This window comes from Pleurodeles waltl, chromosome 9 (genome assembly GCF_031143425.1).
Source record: "Pleurodeles waltl isolate 20211129_DDA chromosome 9, aPleWal1.hap1.20221129, whole genome shotgun sequence".
Lineage (NCBI taxonomy): Eukaryota > Metazoa > Chordata > Amphibia > Caudata > Salamandridae > Pleurodeles > Pleurodeles waltl.
In genome coordinates, this window is record NC_090448.1 from 993440023 (window position 1) to 993459669 (window position 19647).

The 19647-nt window shown below is 46.4% G+C and overlaps 1 protein-coding gene across 6 annotated transcripts in view; it reads right to left on the reverse strand.

Moving 5' to 3' along the window:
• ZNF410 (zinc finger protein 410) overlaps nt 1-19647 on the reverse strand; it is a 142822-nt gene continuing 123175 nt past the window's right edge. For 2 of the 6 annotated variants that reach the window (XM_069208512.1, XM_069208515.1), the window contains 3 exons: nt 17697-17798; nt 13428-13560; nt 1-1437 (listed from right to left, as the gene is read on the reverse strand). In XM_069208512.1, coding sequence (XP_069064613.1) covers nt 13439-13560; nt 17697-17798 — 224 coding nt within the window. In that variant the 3' untranslated portion in view covers nt 1-1437; nt 13428-13438. The remainder of the gene's footprint in view (nt 1438-13427; nt 13561-17696; nt 17799-19647) is intronic. The other 4 variants (XM_069208517.1, XM_069208513.1, XM_069208516.1 and 1 more) reach the window with 2 other exon arrangements.

Consider the following 19647-nt stretch of genomic DNA (forward strand, 5'->3'; position numbering starts at 1 on the left):
TTTGTGTTTTTTGGAACAACTTTACTAAGAGTTTGTTAACAAAGAGCTGGTAGGCTTCAAACAGTTTGTTATTTCAGTTCCAGCTGTTCTGAATACATCACAGGAGTGACTGACATACATTCACCGGAGAAGAGAAACATGTTTTTTTAGTCATTACCAGAAACTGCCCAAATATGTATCTTTCAATGATTAAAAAAGAATTCCTGAGGAAATGTCAGTTGCAGAGAAAGTACAAGGTGTGGAAACTACACCAAAAAGCCATTACATTGCAATGTATTTATATTCACTGCCCCTCCCCAAAACATGTAAATTACAAATCAAAGGAACACTGTCGAACATGAGCTCTACACCTGCCACTTTTCTGAACACCCTTCCGCCACCATTTTCGATGATGCAGTATTTCCAAAGGACCCTATCTCATTACTCTGAGTGCTTGCTGTCCAAGCCAACATGTACTGTGTGCTGGTGGCAATCCTGCATAGCTGCAAGATTTTGGATTTCTTTCGGATGAGAAATCAGCTTCCTAGGAGGCATCCATACTTTCTTCGAAGATTAAGCTGGAATAGATGTTAACTTGTTGGGCTGTCAATACCTTCCACCTCTCCATGAGGTGCATTCTACTATTTCATTGAGACACTGTTAGTTCTGTATAAAGAGGTGGACTCTATAAGTCTAAATAATTAGAAATGGGGTTATACATATTGCACACGATATTTATTTACAGAAAATAGCACCTCAGTCACCTAGGTCGGACCTAACATGATCTGTTAATTAAATGTAAGTTGTTAAAACTATGGAAAGGCCATTTGTTGTAGGGCTCCATTATAAGGGGCACACTGCTGCTCATGGTGATGGGTCCATGGCTGTAGGCAAAGCTGGTTAACCCCTTCAGCTCAGGGCCTGCATGCGGGACCACCCTAATGAATATCTATTACCCTGTTCCAACCTTTTGTGCGTCATAGTCTGTATTTGTAAGACATTAACACCCATATCGCCAAATAATATCGAAAGGAGCTGTATTACTGGACCTTGGTGCTTTTTGGGAGATGTGAATGGTGGAGCAAAGCCAAGAAGCCTACATGTACTACAAGTTAACACTTGCATTTAGGTGACGAATGTTAAGGGTATTCTTTTGAACCACGCATAGCAGTGTTCCTGAGTCTAAAGCAGACTTGCGATGGCAGGACCACTGCGAACAAGCGCAAGACTAAAAGCCTCGCCAACACAAGCCCTTAGTGGCACTATCTTCAACTCTGAATAGGAGGCAGGTTTCATTGTATTCTGCATGAAGATGTTCCCGGCAATTCGGTATTCACCGCGCCGCTAGCTTGTGGCACATTGGTTGATTTTTGATTGCACACAGGATGAGGTGTGGCACGTAGCCAGGACTGCCTGAGGGTCGGTGTCCTCTATCATGGCAGCTCATATCACCAGCACCTGAAATACAGAAACAGGCAGTAAAAAGTTCGCTCGTTGGATGCACATTTAAATATTGAAACCATTGCCAATTGACCTATCTACATCCAGGCGTACAATTGCTCTTTGACTGTCGAGAACAGTTTAACAATAACTGCAGCAAAGAGTGTATTAAGGCTGATTCAATGTCCTCAAACCATTAATTCAGCAACACGGATATTTGTACTACAATAAATCTTAGTAGGGTAAAATAAATTATACTTGCATAAAATGAACAACAATCAGATCTAGTATATATGCAGAAAGAACTAACTCTAAATTTAAGGTAAGTTCATATTTTTAAGCTAAACGACTGAGCAGATGTTAACATTTTATTTAATATTTTGAGTAATTCCGGTCTATTTTGTGACGTTGTGGAAATAAACTACTTCATGCTTGACATTTCCATTTGGTTTCACATGACACAGTTGTACGTTGTGCGCTCGTAGAATGGCATCTATAAGGCACTTGGTACCCCAGGCGAGGCAATGAAGTGCTCAATCTGTCTGCTTCCGCTTAGCGCCTTGCCTTTAGAAGGATGATGCCGTCCAGGACAAAATGAAGGGAAAACCCCTCCAGACGGCCCATTCCCGCAAAGAAGATAACAGTCTGTAGTTTTGTTGGAACATATTGGCCTCAGTTTTATTGAGGGATTATTTACAGCATGTCAGCCCTTCTTTTATGAGGACCATAAATCAATCTTACGTGTTGTTGTAAAGGCCATAAATTCATTATACCTTGATACATTTGTGTCATAATCACTTTCTTTAACAACTTTCTAATTAGACGATAATTATCTATTACATGCTGCTTGCTCTTTGTTTTCAATGACTCTCCCGCGTTTGTCCGTCATTTTTCGCTAGGAGTGTACTCGTATTTTCGTTTAGGCTTAGCTCGCTACCTTGTTTTGGTCCTTGTGTCCCGCTCTCCAGTGGACCCGGGCTGCGAGTGCCGTGTTACCGAGTACCTCCCCTGACTGTCTTACCCTGCCGTGAGGCATCCCAAGGTAAGTAGCCTTGCCACCCCGCTGCGCTGGGTGTGGCCTTTGTAGTTCTTTTTTCCTTTCTTTCAGCTTCTTGTAGCTGTTCCCATCTCGTAACCCAGCCTGCGACGCTCTGGGTGCCTGCTGATCTGTTGGTGTGGGTGGGTGGGTGTCTTCCTCCACTCGGCTGCCCGGTCACCTGCGCTTGACCAGGGTGCCGGGCAGCCCCCCTTTTTAAACTAATTTGTGGCCCCCTCTCCTTGTTTAGATTCAAAAATTTGCGCCCCCCCCCCCCTTATTGGCTGATACTCCTTGCTGCACCCCCTCCCTTCCGTTTCCGCTCGACGTTGCCCCTACGATGGGGCCGGAAACAAGGGGGGGGGGGGGCTTCCACCCTCTCACGGAATCCTTTGTTTGGTGCGCCAGAATTTGGCGCGATACCTTTGCTCAGGGGCGCGGTGGGGTTTCCGCTCCGGCCACTCTGAGCTCCCGATGGTCGCGGGCCTTCGCCCCAAACCCCTCCAGACGGCCCATTCCCGCAAAGAAGATAACAGTCTGTAGTTTTGTTGGAACATATTGGCCGCAGTTTTATTGATGGATTATTTACAGCATGTCAGCCCTTCTTTTATGAGGGCCATAAATCAATCTTACGTGTTGTTGTAAAGGCCATAAATTCATTATACCTTGATACATTTGTGTCATAATCACTTTCTTTAACAACTTTCTAATTAGACGATAATTATCTATTACATGCTGCTTGCTCTTTGTTTTCAATGACTCTCCCGCGTTTGTCCGTCATTTTTCGCTAGGAGTGTACTCGTATTTTCGTTTAGGCTTAGCTCGCTACCTTGTTTTGGTCCTTGTGTCCCGCTCTCCAGTGGACCCGGGCTGCGAGTGCCGTGTTACTGAGTACCTCCCCTGACTGTCTTACCCTGCCGTGAGGCATCCCAAGGTAAGTAGCCTTGCCACCCCGCTGCGCTGGGTGTGGCCTTTGTAGTTCTTTTTTCCTTTCTTTCCGCCACGCCGCACTTTGGGTTACCGCTCAAGGGCGGCTCCCCCTTTGTTTGCTTTAGTTGCAACCGGCGAGCCGTAAAGCTGCCCACAGGTTGTCCCAAAATAATTCTGTCCCCTTCCTGGATAGGTGTACCCCGTCTGCTGCAACATACTCTGGTCTTTGAAGGTTGATTAGCCCGTGCCTTACACTCTCCCAGCCATTTTGGATGCAATATTTTTTGGCCGCGACATTCAGTTTCTTCCGTGATCTGTCCAGGGCGCCCGTTGATATGGCCCCCCTCCATTGCTGTCTGGGGATGATTTCTGACCAGATCAAAGTGGTCCCACCCAAGCGTCTGGCTGCTGCTGTGAGGTTTGACCTTATGGCCTCCAACAGGCCTTTCCTCCCTAGTTGAGCCAATTCGTTCCCCCCCAGGTGGATTACCAGTACGTCTGGTGCGTGGTGCTGGGAGGCCAAGAGCTCGTCGATTCTGTTCATGAAGTGCTCCCACTTCATGCCTGGGAAACCGAACCATTTTATGTTAGTCCAATGTGGCAGTTGCCTGCCGGTGCTGGCCGCTGATTCCCACCAAGTTTTTGTTCTGTGGATGAAGGAGTGACCGACCACCCATGCCGTTCTATGTGTACCTGTGGGTGGAAAGGGAGATTGTGTGGTGACTGTTCCGGTTCTTTAGGGGTAGTCGCCTCCTTGGTGTATCCTAATGTATCTTTTGTAGGCCTTGGAGCGCCACCTACCCACTGCTTTGATGCCTGTTTCTGACATGCCGTGGCGGGCTGCTGTGGTGGCCGCCCCTATCCGGAAAGAGTGGGTGCCAAAATTATTGGCTTGGAGCCCCGCCTTGGCCAATGCCCTTCTGAGTATTGATTTGAATTGGAACAGGCTCAGGCATTCCCCATTTTCGTGTGTTAGGAGTGAGCCTTGCGTTCCGGGGATGAGCTGTAGTAGCTCCCGGGTGTTGCACACTGGGCAAACCTCCTGGTCGTCGATGCAATTTAGCTTTATCGTTGCCCCTTTTCCCAGCTGGTCTGTTTTGGACTTTCTGAGTATGATTGCCATTTGACTTTGGCCTATGTGCACGTCGTTTCTTTGGATTCCTGCATTCTTGTGGCCTGTTTTTGCCGGGGCCACTAGCTCGCTTATCCTGAACGCCCCAAAGAATGCCAGTGAGAAAGCCGTCTTGAAGAGTCTATGCTCAAATTTGTTGCGGCATATGGCCCCTAGGGTTCCTGACAGTCGTTTCAGTGTACTGAAATCTATGGGGTGCCTTTTGTCCACCGCTGGCCCTTCCAGCCTGCGCCAACCCTTCATTGCCGTTTTTATGTCGTGGGAGCTCTTGGGGTCCCTGCCCGTTGCCAGCTTACCAACGTGTGCTACTGCTGTTAGGTGGGCTTGTGCCCATGATTTTGTTTTCTTTTCTAGGAATGCCCATTGTATGAAGCGTTCTACCGCTTTTTGTGACTCTTCGTGGTGAGACCAGGACTTTAGGCCTGTCACTGCTAGCACTCTGGCTGCGTGCGTTGTGTAGCACTTGTCTGTTGTTGGTGCCAAGGCGTGGGCAATTAAAGCTGCTAAGTCCCCTCTACCAGTCCCACAGGCTGTGTGGAAATGGGGTCATCTCTTCCTCTGCCTCGGGGGCCAAGCTCCTGAATTTTTCCATCTGGAAACGAGAGAGGGCATCCGCTTTAGAGTTTGCTGAGCCCTGCACATGTCTAGCTCTTACTTCTAAATTGCCTTCCAGCTGGCTGAACACCATATATCTCAACAACCTTAAAATAGCTGCGCATTTAGCGGACCCTCTGTTGATGGCGTACACTACCGCCTGGTTGTCTGACCATAGAGTGAGCTTCATGTTTCTCAGCTGCTCCTGCCAGATTGTTAGGGACACTGCGATGGGGAATAGTTCCAAAAGTGTGATGTTCTTGTTCAGGCCACGTGCTGCCCAAGATTCTGGCCATTTCATGGCACACCACCTGTCTTTCAATATTGCCCCGAAGCCTGTGCTGCCTGCCGCGTCTGTGTATAGTTCTATTTGCCTAGCCGTCAACCACCCTTCCCTCCATATGAGGGTCCCATTGAATTCTGCTAAGAATGCTTGCCATGTCTGCAGGTCTTGTTTGGCCCCGGATGGAAGTCTTATGTGGTGGTGCTTTTTGTTCAACCCTCTGGTCAGCTGAGAGAGTCTCCTGGAAAATACTCTGGCGGCGAAATTTAGCTTGCCTATGAGCTCTTGGAGCTCTCCGCCTCCCCAGCAACCCATTTATATTGGTCTGTAGGTATTTAACTTTGTCTGGCGGCATGCTGGATGTACCTGCTATTGAATCTAATTCAATTCCCAGAAATACTAGCTTAGTGGTTGGCCCTTAGGTTTTGTCTTCCGCCAGAGGCACGCCCAGTGAAGAGGCCAGGGACTGAAATGCGTCCAGTAACTCCTGGCATTCAGGCCCATTGGGTTTGCCTATAAATAGGAAATCATCGAGGTAGTGCAGTTTCCCGCCCCTGGGGTATCGCTTGTGTAATGCCCATTCTAAGAGGGTGCTGAATTTCTCAAAGTACGCACAAGATATGGAACAGCCCATGGGCATGGCTTTGTCAAAGTAAGTTTTGCCCTCAAAACTGAACCCCAACAGGTGGTAGCTCTCCGGGTGTACCGGGAGGAGCCTAAAGGCTGCTTCGATGTCTGCTTTAGCCATTAGCGCGCCCCGCCCTGTCGCGCGCAGTAAATCCACTGCATCATCTACTGATGCGTATCCTACCGCGCAGTGTGCCGGGTCTATGCCATCGTTCACTGACCCGCCTTCTGGGTAAGACAAGTGGTGGATGAGCCTGAACTTGCCTGCCTCTTTTTTGGGGACTATTCCTAGGGGGGATATTGTCAGTTTTTGGGGAGCAGAGGGGAGGGGGCCCTCTACTCTCCCTAGCTGTATTTCTTTTTTAATTTTTTCTTTTACCACTTCGGGGTATTCGCTTGCTGAGCGCAGGTTCTTTGGTTTTTTATTAATTGATAAGAGCGTGGACGGTATCTTGAAACCTTGCTCGAACCCTTCACATATTAACTTTGCGTCTTGTTGGTTATTGTATTCGTTGGCCAGCTGTCTTAACCTGACCGTGTTGATGGGGGATGCCGCTAGTTCTACATCTCTCCCTAGCCAGGATATGTGGTTGGTGTATTTATTTCTTCTTGTCTTTCTCTCGCTTGAAGCTGCCGCCGCCCCCTTTTTTGCATTCTGATGCGGGGTGGCCTCCCCCGCATGCCGAGCATACATGTCTGAATTTACATGCCGCGCCCCATGTGCACTCGTCTTTTTCAAATTTATAGCAAATTGCTGACACCGTTCTCCCAGTTTGGGTCCCTTTCCATTGTGTGTATGGCTGTCTTTTTTGGTAGGGCTTGCCCTTTTCATGCCTGCTTTTCTGGAAGCTCCCGCGAAAGGGCTGCTCGCCCTTGTGGGCCCAGTTCCTAGCTTCCCTTGCTACCATCATTTTATGCATGTACCCCGCTACATCTTCATCGTCCCATTCCATGTCTGGGTGCCCTTGCATTTTTAACCTGAACCCTTTGTCATATTCTAGCCAGGCTTCCCCTGTGAATTGCCTTTGTGCTTCGTGTATCTTTGCTTCGTAAAGCCACAGGTCCTTTGCGCAATGGGGGAACTTCTCCACTATTATACACGCCATGATCCTAAAGGCATCAAGCCAGTTGTCAAAGTTCCTTTCCTTTCTAACTCTGGTGCGCTCTCTCCTTTCCTCCTCCTTTTTGTCAACTGTGGTTAAGTCTAGCCCTTCTACCTGAATCTCAAGGAGGGTGAAAATGTCTATGAACTCCCTGCGCCATATCCTCTCCTTCACTGCTAGCGGGATACGGCCTGCCAGCCCAGGGGCCCTTGCCACCATGTAGGGTTTACCTAGGGTCCCCCTTTTGTATGTCTCGGGAGCCTGCCCGTCTGCTGTTGTGTGGCGCCGCCTGCGCGCCGTTTCCCTTGGCCCTGAACCCCAGGCTTGTGTGGGTCGGGCCGGGGATCTTGGGAGGGCTGGCTCCTCCCCCCCACTGTCTGGTGATATGCTTCTCTCAGGTGTTGTGCCTGCCCTGACTACCCGGGGGTATTTTTCGTTTGCCCTTCTGGGAGGGGAGCCTTCCCTTAGTTCTGTGCCCCTAGGTGTTTCGTCTACTTGCCCCCCCCCTGGCTTTACAAATAATAGTGGTGCCATTGATTTCAGACATTCTTGCACAATTATGCTAATTTGCTCACCATTTGATGTCTTCGCTTTCTTGCTTGGCCCCGGGGTTGCCCCTTCCGTGGGCTCGCCTGTCTCTTTCTTGTCCCCTCTCTTTGCTCCCCTGCTCGTATTTCTCTGTCGCTTCTTTGTTTCTGGGGGCGTCACTTCGCTTCCCGTTGGGTTAGTCGCGCTGCTGTCCCCATGCGCTTCTTGCGTTTCCTTTTTGCTTGCTCCTGCTCCTCTTATTTGTTTCAGGATCCAGTCCTTGCTGCGTGTGGTCGCCGCCTCCCTGGTCGCTTTGATGATCTCTTCTAAATCGAGCCCCTCGCTGGCTTCTGCGGTCTCCATGTTGCTCTGTCCCCCAAGGGCCTTGATCGGTGCTGCTTTCAGCCTCACTGGGCTGACCCTGCACACACTTGGTCAATGCGCGGGTCGCGTCGCCCTAGATGGGGGCTGACCCCGGTGATGCCCGTGTGGTGTTTCTACAGCCGGGTCGCGTCGCCTCTCTGGCTGTCCCCGGCTGTACTTCGCTTGGTGTGCACTTAGCTGGTTTCTTCAGGTTCGTTGACCCGGTGTGCTGTTGCCTCGGTCCATGCACCGCTTTGTCCCTTGTGCAATAGAGTGGGGTTGTGATGGCTCTGCCTGTAACAGCTGGGATGTGTCTGCGCTAAAAGTTTTTTTTATTTTTTATTTTATGCACAGCTCGGATGCGTTTCCGTTCCTCTAATCCTGCTCCCTGCCGCGTGCAGGCTGTTTGTGCTGGGCCGAGCCCCCTGTGGCCCCGCCTCTTTGTGGGTGTGGCCCCCTGTTAGGCCCGATCGGCCTGATGTCGTGTACGGATGCGTCAGGAAAGAAGTCCGGGCCGCGGTTTGCTTCCTCGCGGCCCGGGGAAGGTGAGTTTGTCCCTTCTCGCTCCCTGTTCCTGTGCGGCCGCGTGTACCTCCGGGGCCCCGCGGCCGCGTGCACTGCCCGTCCTCTCGTCCTCTGCTTCGTTGGCCGGGCCACGTCTTTCCCTCTCGCGGCCCGGAACAGGTAAGGTGATGGTTTGAAACGGGGGGTGGACGGGTGCAGTCTCTCTTCACACCGCACCCGGGGGATGGCGGCCGGGGGAGAGCGGACTGGGCCCCGCACGGACCGAGTGCTGCCGCTCCGCGTGTCTCAAGGACACAGGCAAGGTACCTGGTTTTGCAAAGGGGGGGGTGGACGGGTGCAGTCTCTCTTCACACCGCCCCCCGATGGGTCCTTCTCCGGCTCCCGGGGGATGGCTGCCGCTCTGCGTGACTCTAGGACGGGCCGCAGCAGCGCCGCGAAGTCTGCTGCACAGTCCCGGGGCGAGGGTCGCGTCGCTCCGATGAGCGGTCCCCTCGTTGCCCTCCTGCATATGCTGAACGTTGAGAAAAAGCTGCCGGGTGTATGCCGGTAGGGTTGGCTGCCGTTGGGTGCCTGCTGCTGCCCAAGCTGTAGGTGAGTCCAGTGGCGAGGGTCGCGTCGCTACGATGAGCGGTCCCCTCGTTGTTTTCTCCTTAGCTTCGCCTGGATGCACGATGGGATGGTCATCTGGACGTCTTCCTCCACTCGGCTGCCCGGTCACCTGCGCTTGGCCCAAGCTGTAGGTGAGTCCAGTGGCGAGGGTCGCGTCGCTACGATGAGCGGTCCCCTCGTTGTTTTCTCCTTAGCTTCGCCTGGATGCACGATGGGATGGTCGTCTGGACGTCTTCCTCCACTCGGCTGCCCGGTCACCTGCGCTTGACCAGGGTGCCGGGCAGCCCCCCTTTTTAAACGAATTTGTGGCCCCCTCTCCTTGTTTAGATTCAAAAATTTGCACCCCCCCCCCCCCTTATTGGCTGATACTCCTTGCTGCACCCCCTCCCTTCCGTTTCCGCTCGACGTTGCCCCTACGATGGGGCCGGAAACAAGGGGGGGGGGCTTCCGCCCTCTCACGGAATCCTTTGTTTGGTGCGCCAGAATTTGGCGCGATACCTTTGCTCAGGGGCGCGGTGGGGTTTCCGCTCCGGCCACTCTGAGCTCCCGATGGTCGCGGGCCTTCGCCCCAACTACTCCCAGTTAGATTACACTGGGGGCAGCTGATTCAATAAGCGACGCGACAACGGCTGTAAAATGTGAATTGCAGTTTTCTGTAGTTGGCAGCTGGGATTTTACAGTCCCGTTCACAGGCAAGTAGAAGCGTTTTAGGACAAACTTAAACTGCTGTTGGGCGCATCTGCTTGCCCCTCCCTCCGCTCCCCCTCCCCCACCTCCTGCAACCCCAAAGAGGGAAGGTAATCCTCGCGCCAATCAGACAAGCAACATCAAGAAACTCACAAAGCCATGACTGACACTTTCCGTTGCAGGCGGTATAGTGTCTCTAGGTTCTCTAAGCACCCCCTCACCCCACTCCACCCCACCCCACCCCACGTCGAGGCAACTCAACAAAAGACTTCACTTTAAATTTCCACAGCAACGAATTAGACCGAACCAACATTTTGGGAGTAACACCCACTAGTCTGCTGACATCTAAGCGTAGTAAACCAAGAGCAGCCGTTTATTTGATGGACACATTTTTACCTAAAACCACATTTGAAACGCGTTTCCTACTTGTTTTTAGAGCATACACATGCTTAACACTCGGGAATTAGCGGAGAAAATCTCAATTTCTAAAACTGCATTGGCAAAGTCAATTTTTTAAAACATGTTACATTGTAGCGCGAGTTGCTGAGCAGCAAAAAGTTGTTGTTTTTTAAAGTGCTATGACGCAATCAACGGTGGCCGCGTCATAGCACTTTAATTTCTTAATTTTAAGGCATGCTGTACAGCACCTCGCGTTGCTGTGTAACATGTCTAAAAAATATCGACAAAACCAATAGATTTCGCAGAGGCGAAGTTGCCAATGCTTGTTTCTTCAAGACAATCAAGGGTCAAACAGCCTAGTTGGTAAGAGGCAGATATCTCTATTCAAATGCAGATGCGAGGATCTAATTACTAATAGGCTAACATTAACATTCCTTGGAAAAAACAACCATCAAACTAAAAAGAACGGAGCATCTGCTCCTGAAACCATCCTTGACCTAGCCGAGGTTGGTGTGATTTAGGTGGAGCAGTGAACCTATTTACGTAACTTTGCCTTATGCGTAAAGCATGAACAATGCTAAAATTCTTGGGTAGTGGGAAAGAAGGACGCTTGCCTATAACGTGAAAAGAAGAAACTACAAGTAAAATGAAAAGCTAAACAAACGAGTCACGCATGGCGTGTGGTTGCTTGAAAATAATGTGAATTTCATCTGCCAGTTATATATTCCACATTATCTACATCAAAAAGCTGTTATTACTTATTGTTTATGCTTTTCAAATGACAATCCTGTTTAACCGAGCAAAAAAAAAATCACATGGTGTATCTGTAGATGTACTGCGCTTTATTTCTGATAAATTGTATTTTCTGACCTTTTCAAAATTCTAATATAGAAAATCCCAGTAAACTCTGCTGTCTACTTTGAAATACCCAGGAAAGGTGAATTAATGTTTGATAGCACCTGAGCTGGTGTATCAAAATATCTCATTCTGTCTGAAGATGTGAGCAAACCCAGATTCAGTACATGTATAATGGGAGATCTCTAGGAAAGTTAAACTGTATGCTGGGCTGTAAACAGATAATTTATATAAACTGCGGGTCACAGGCTCGAATCTCAGCAGGTCTGTGGATATTGCCAAATGGAAGGTTAATAAAATGAGCACAAACTGAATTGTGACAATACACACCTGCCAAATTCCACCATATCATGTGTGCCCTTTTTTTTTTTTTTTTGGCAGTTATGGATTCTTAGGTAATAGCAGTTTGCATTCCCTGGCTTATATTTAGGTTTTTCATTTTAGGTAGGGGCCTACAAGTCTTTGCATGCGAAACGTTGTTGGCTAAAATGTCAGGCCACAGTACACGGTATGTGAGGGACACTGGAAAGCTAATGCTACACCTAGCACGGATTTCTAAGGCCACCGAAGACACAGCTATGTTTGCGCTGCGCACAAGGTTATGTTTCAAGATTTACCATGCTCCATGCATCCATTAAATGTACAGGAACAATGATAAGCCGTATACGAATGACAAGTGTAAATCAAGCAGCTGACATGCCCTATCATGGGAGAGCAATGGCAGCAGCAGTGGCGGGATGAGGGAGCTCTGCTGCCTCTCCTGGAGCCCCGTCAAACATGGTGCAGCTGCATCACAGGCTCAGCCTTATGTTGGGCCTGGGAGCTGTAAGACCTTCAAAGTGCCGCGAGTTTTGCTGAACTAATTTCTCCATCAGTGGCTCATTTCTTGGCCCATGCTCCTTGCTGATACCTCAGCTCACTGGAGACCGGAAGGCAGTGACGCGGATTAGGCAGTGGGGTGGTGGCGCAGCAGCAGCAAACTCCTGTCCCCAGGGCGGATTCGTCCAAAGGCGCTTGCCGGCGAGGCTTGGCAGCCAGCACTAAATGGCTGCACCAAGATTGTGGTTGCTTAGTATCTAGTTTAACTAATTCACATGCTGTCTTTATTCCTGCAAACCCCTTTGCCCCCATTAAAATGAGACGGGAGGAGATTAGGATTGAAAGAGACGGACTTTTCTCTAAATGCAGGTGCAAAAGTAACCAAAAAAATAAGAGTACCCCACAGTGAAGTAGCCAATGGAAGGACATTAGTGAATGGCCATGACGGTAGGGAGTACTTGGTCCTGGCTCCACACGATGCATAAACGGCAGGATGGCAAAGCAGCAGAGAGCAGGAAGTGAAAGCAGACAATGTGCTGGCCAATCAGAAGCACATAAATTAGAGCAACTTTGGACTAAGTCAATAGTAAGTTGTGAAAGTAAGTAAGGGGCGGGTTCTAAGGCCCTCTTAAGACTTTTTTTTTTATTCACAAAAGATTTTGGAAGCACAGCGGGGAAGTGAATCCTAAAAATCTTCTCTTATGCATATTTATAAAGAACATAGCTACCCAAAGGCTTCCCAGTGCTGAGTAGGTTGAAGCGTGCTCCTTCCTGTCTGTCCTTTATGCCAGAGGAAAATAATTTGAGCACAGCCAGGTTTTATGCAGCTTTCTGAATTTGGTCTAATAGGACTCCGTTCTCAAACCTCTCGGCATGGAATTCCATAGTTTAGGGGACAGACAGGAAAAAGCTACCCCCATCCCCATCCGGCCTTCTGAATGGTTGGAACCCTCAAAAGACATGTATTAGAAAACCTAAGAGTCCTATTTAGGGTGTAGGCTGTCAGAAGGGACCTAATCATAAGTTGTCCTCTATAGTTATTTGCCCTGTGCGTCAGGCATAAGCCCTTAAATTGTATCCTCTTCTGCACGGGGAGCCACTGCAAGGCGTCCAAGGCACTTTTGGCTGAAGACCACTTGGGAAGTTTAAGGATGGCTCTTGATGTGGCATTTTGTGCCACTTGAAGCCTTTTAACAACAGATGTAGGTGCCCCCAAATACCTTGACTTCCCGTAGTCAAGGCATGATGGAGTAAGCACCTGTACCATGATTCTTATGGAGAGACTGGGTATTAAATCTAATATTTTCCACAGGGTTCTCAGCACTGCAAAGCAAAGACTAGTCACATTGTCTTGTGCTTCCACTGAAAAGGAGCTATCTAGCCACATTCTTAAGCTTTTTATAGGAGATGATGGAGAAGCTATTACCGTGTTTATTTCACTAAAACCTGCCATTACTTTCAGGCTCCTAAGTGTAATAGTTAATAAAGAGATTGTTCAGTGTTGCTTCTCTCACTAACCTCTTAGGCACTCACTGCAGTAAAATGGATACACAGTCTTCATAGGCATGGCCGCCAGTATCCAGGATCACCATTCGATGAGTTTGATGTAGTGCATCTTCGCCTGTTTGCTGTGGAACAGGAGTGGAGGATTCTGCAGAAACACAGTAAATTAAACAGTTACTAAATCGAACAGACAACCCATAGTCAGTGGTTTTAATTTCTATTTTCAGACATTTTACAACTACCAGAAAGGCAGCCAAAACTATACTAATAACACTCCAAACAAGGGGAAGTGCGATACTGCTGATAAGCACCAATAAGTCCAGCATAACAGTACTGTTAACAAAGTTAATAGTGTTCCAATACTCAACAGCACACAAGAAGAGTCCTAGCACTGCTGATGAATCCTTTTACACCCAATGCAATAAGAGCACTGGTTCTATAACTAACATGTAGTGAAGGGCATTAGAGAAAACTTTGATAGAGCAGTTAAACTCTCTTTAAATACCATAAAAGACTGCTGACACTCCTAATGAATCCTTGTATAATTCTGGAATTTAAGTACTTACAAAATAAGGGTATTATGCACAATGAAACTAAACTCTCCAACAACTCTGAAGGAGAGTGCAAACAATATTACACCCTCCTACACGGTACATAAAGATGAATAGTGATCCTTAGGTTAAACGCTCCCTAAATCCCACAAGAGGTGTACTGACACTGTAATGGGATAGTTTTGTATCCCTCAAATGGGGAGTATGGCTTCCGCTGTAAAGTCTTCAACACAACTTACAACAGGAATGCAGGTACTACCCTCTAATGTACCTTGCAAAAGGGGACATGCACATAAACATGTCCACTCAAGACAAAGGGAGTGCTCATAATTTAGTTTCCCAAAAAACGATAAGGAAAGCCCCAACAATATGCAGCCTCTCCCCTATACCACAACAAAATGGTTTACTGATACATCGTTACAATACAGCAGTAAACGTCTATTAAACACACAAAAAGGGAATAGTGGTACTGCAGGTTATAATTATTAAGCCCCAAGCAACGAGGCCCTGGTATTGCTACTCATAAAAAGGAGGGCATTAGCACAACATCCACACTCAATTTAGCCCCACCCAAGGAGAAAATTAATGCTATGTATACAATGATGATGCAGTTTAGCACTCCACACTTGGAGGGCGCTTGTACTGCAGCTTAACCACACTCAAAATATGCACTAATACAGGAATCAAACACGCAGAGACTCCGGACAAGGGGAGAACTGATATTACAGTCACAACATCTTACATCTCACAAATGAGGGGTATTTTGCCTCCTGGAAAAGCATTTCCCTCAAATGGCCCTGACGACACAGTATACGCAGACTATTGTGATCTGAATTGTGGGTGTAAGAGTAATTAAGTTTTACTCACTTTATATTGAAATAGAGCCTGGCTTTCGAAGTTCCTCATCCACTAAACTTGGTGGTGACATCTCTTTTTCTTAGAAACATTGTAATGGTTATTATATGTCACGGGTAGCACCTCTTGCATCAGCTCACTAAATTATGAAAGTAACAATGAAGAGGAAGGAAACATTTGGAGGGGAACCCTTCCCTTAAACAAGAAAGTGATTTCTAAGGCAGAGTTCTACAGTAATATGGTGACCCTAGTGAGTATACCCTGGCATACAAAAGGAGATACATTAGAGATATATTTGGAAAATATAGGATCGAGTTCTGCAAAGTATTTTCCACAAATATAACAGCGTTTAACACTGTCTGGACCCTTTTTTTAATAGTCTGTTCATCATAAATGTGACTTTCACAAACCTTATAGGGTAAGCCAGATCTTCATTTCAGCAATCACTGTATGAGCATTATTAAGATTTCTACTATGGTCTTTGATATGAGTGTATTGGTAATTTTAATGGAGTAATTCCAGGACGCAAAACTGTGATTATGTGCAATCCCTTATAGAACGGCAAAAACCAATGGAAATTGTTTTTTCTGCACTGTTTTTTGCATGCGAAAAATGAAATCGGGCATTTTCAGGACAAATTTCTATAGGTTTGACCTAGTGAATTCATCCCCAGTAACACTGCATCTATTCAGCAGGTAGATGTAGTTTCCAGATAAATCAGTAATTCCTATTCATTATTTTCAGGCACTCATCCAGCTCAGAATTCACAATTAGTATATTTCACAATGCACAATCAGTATTTATTATTAACATTCATTGATTCCTAACATATCCACTGAATCAGTACATTTTCTTCAATTAAAGTACAGTTCTTATTGTAGTTCCTCACAGTGCATAAACACGTCTGTGTAATATCCACAGCGATCCTTGTAGCTATAGAGAATCCAACATGCATCTATTAGGTATCCATCCAACTTCAAATCATATGAGTTTTGTTTTAAGTATTCACATTACATCAGTCTCAGGTCAGCCTAATCAGCCATTTTGGATATCCACATTGCATCAGCCAACACGTGTTTCATCAGGAACATCTCCCATTAGACTTCATCAGGGGGTAATTGTGTATAATATACAAATAACTTTAATGTACCAATTTATGTTGTTACTACAATTAATTCACCCTTAATTATTCAGTGAACAGTGATGGAATGACTCCAGTATTCTTAATAATTAAAGTGATGATTACGAGTGTAATACTCCCTCAACATGAACTTCTATGATAAGTTAAAAAAAATTAAAATGTTTTTATATGGCTAATAGTTTGATTTATATGTTAATAGTTTTATTGTGTGAATATTATATTGTTTATCATGTGTAATATTCGCCTAATTTCCAATTAATAATTACCTTGTAATATGCACACACCCATGAAGATTACCATATTCACCATTTAAACTAACCTCAATTCGGTAATAGACTCCTTACTTCCAGGCAGTAAGGAGTCTATTACCGAATTGAGGTTAGTTTAAATGGTGAATATGGTAACTATTAGCCATATAAAAACATTTTAATTTTGTCTATAACAGTTCTGTATGTTATGTGTAAGAATTGGTACTAGCTATTTTTTTTAAACCTTGTGGTTTAAGCACAAATGTTTTGCATGGATATGTGTCAACCACAGCAGCCAAGTGGTGTCATGATTAATAATTGCCAACTGGTTGCCTTAGTATTTGCTTCTATAAGGCTGATGACCGAATATCTGCCACACGCAAACAAAAGGATCACTGACATAGTTATTAAACTGTTCTAAACCCCAAACAATGAGTGCTAGTGATGAACTCTCCAAAGTACCAAGAAGAGAAACTGATAGTGCTGGTAAACTCTCCCAGGTAGCCAATTTAGGGGGGGGCGGGAGAGGGGTCTCTCCTACTCCTTGTGTAAGAAGAACACGTACAAAAGGAGACAGATTCAAGTGAGGTAAGTAGCAGAGGTAAGTTCACTAACATACACAGCTACAACTAACTCTCAGCAGCTTACGCTCAAAACCTATTACACCTAGCATTCTATATTCCAGGGAAGAATGTGGCGATAGGAAGGCTTACAATTCAAACATAAGAGAACTCTGTTGCTGCTGATAAACCACTCTACACCTACAAACGGGGTAATGGTTAACCACTTTTCTCAACTTTTGCACTAATCAAAAAGGAGACTTAATAGCTTTGGTAAATTCATGTACATGGCTAAACGGGTAGTCCCCTACATAGCCAAATAATGGGAGAAATTAAACTGCTTTCCTACACCACCAAACAAGAGAACAAATACTGCTGGTAATCTCTTATGTCACAAAATAGTGAGTAAACAGACACTGTTGATAAACTCTCTTCCACCTCACATAAGATATGTCTGCACATATGCAGTTTCACATTACCAAACAAAATAAAATTGCGCTAACACAGCTGATGAGATCTTACACCCACAGATAAGGCATGCACTGTTATGGTACAGACGCAATGAAAATTCAGCTAAATGCTTCTACTCCTTCAAGCCAAGAAACTAGACTACTGTAGACTGTGCCTTAACCTCCGGAGCCTGTACCCTTCACAAGCTCTGCCTTTAAGATTGTCCGATGCACCCACCTAACTTTCATGAGACAACCTCACACAGCCATTCCTTTCTTGAAAGTGAGACCTACCTAAATATCTCATCCACCTATTTTTTCCATAAGTCTACCTCATCCAAATGTTTTAAGTGAGTGTTCCTCACTAACCTGATTATTTTTAGATAACTGCCTCAACCATCTGTTTCTTTGGAACTATGGGTTGTCTCACAGTAGTAATTTATTAGTAAAATGTTTTTCTCCTCCAGCTATTCTACTCACCAGGAGCCCCAGCCCGTGTGTGATATTTCCTTATATGTGCATTTCTGCTTCCACTTTGCGAAAACATGGTTCCACATATCTGGCACTGATGGGATTTCACTCCTAGATAGAAGAAACACAAAGACCACAAAAGTCTGATCTGGAGGTAGAACAATAACATTTAATGCCGAGCTGAGTTTATAAGCGTTCACAATGATACACCTGGATCTTTCATCCATGAAAGACATGCTTCCGCCAAATTTCTGACTTTGCCCTTTACAGGGATCTAGGCACCACACAAATTACAGTACCCTCCCTAAAACGAAGAGCACCGCAACATTCAAAGGATACACACACAGAAGCTAGACCAAAAAAATATTTTTTAATTGCGCCTAAGTATACATACTCCTATAGCAGCTTCAAAACACTCCTTAATTTGGACTCTGCTCTTTTAAGGAAAATGTTACTTACCCAAAACCACTCATTTTGCTTTCTGTTCCTTTTTAGATTCACATGCTGAGCCATATGTAGAAAGTGGCCTGCAGAGAGAACACAGCCAACCACCTGAACCTAAAGAGACCTGGTAGGTTGTTGCTGAACGTTTCCTGCATGTAGAAGCCACATCCAAGGGTGCGCCGGTCAAAACACTCCGAATACATAGGCACCTTTTCAGCCACACACAAAGACCAACACAGCCCACAAAGCAGAAAATATGAGTAGCCACACACTTCACCATTCAGCCAAACAAAAATCACAGTGAAGAAGACAGACCAGAAGCAACACTGCCAAGAAAGAGCAGGAGGAACTCAGCCAATGCCACACCGAAAATGAGGCAATCGGGCTCAGCACCATACCACGTCTGTTGCTAAAGCCTGCAAACAGAGAAGTGCAAATTCCCTGAACATTCAAGAGCCAGAAACTAACCAGGCAGGGCAGGATTGGGCTGCACACAGAGCAACATTCAGCAACAGCAAGTATGAAAAAACAGAACACACGCAGAGGAATTTTTTAACCCACTGCTCTAAAATAAATCCATAAGGTGACACACAATACGCATAACCAAGAGAAATTCACTGGAATCCACCTCATATTTCTCCCTGTCCCCCAGAGAATGGGAAGCGAAACAGCAGCACAATCGGGAAGTTCTTCTACAAGATGGAAGTCTGAGGTTTTAGGATAGTAAAGGGGAAGCATACGAAGCTTCCATGAATTCAAAATAAGAACATATGGTAGCCTGGGGGCAATTGTACTGCCCACCTAGTGGGTGAGGCCGCGTTCTTTTGTGGTTAAGACTGATGAGGAAGACAGGACGAGGAGGTAGTGTGCATCGCCATGTTTTTGCAAATAGTGTCCCACTATCGTGTTGTCTGTAACCCTGTTTGAACTAAAGGTCAACTGTCACCACCACTGTGTCACGAATCCCAGCACACACTACCACGCTGTCGGACAGGAGTACAGGTGGGCAAGTTGACTGGGGAAGCACAGGCTTTGTAACAGAGACAGTCCTTCAGTTTCTACAGCTCATTCTTGAATGCATGGTATTCTATAGTTTGGGCTAGATGAAGTGTGCAGTAGATGCTTACGGCTCCAGGGCAGAACCTCTCTTCGATCCCCACAGGTCTCTCTCAGCTGGGCCTCTCCAGTTTCTCCTCTTGGTCAAGGAGGTCCCCCTGCTCTGAGTGAATCCAGTTTCTCAACTTAGAAGTTAACGGTTAGCAGCACTGTAGCATTGCCCTTGTCATCGTTCCCAGGGAAACGTCCTAGGCTTGAGGATAACAGCAACAGGGTGTCCTGTTCCAAAGACATTGTCTCTATCAGCTCGTGCTGAAAAGCTTTCATTTTGCAGTACAAACAAGTGCAAAAAATGACTTTTGGAAGTTAGATGGATGTTGGGGGTCTAATCAAAAAGAGTGCCACATTTTAAACTCCTCAACCAACAGAGAGTAAGGAGTATCTTTGCAGCCATATTACT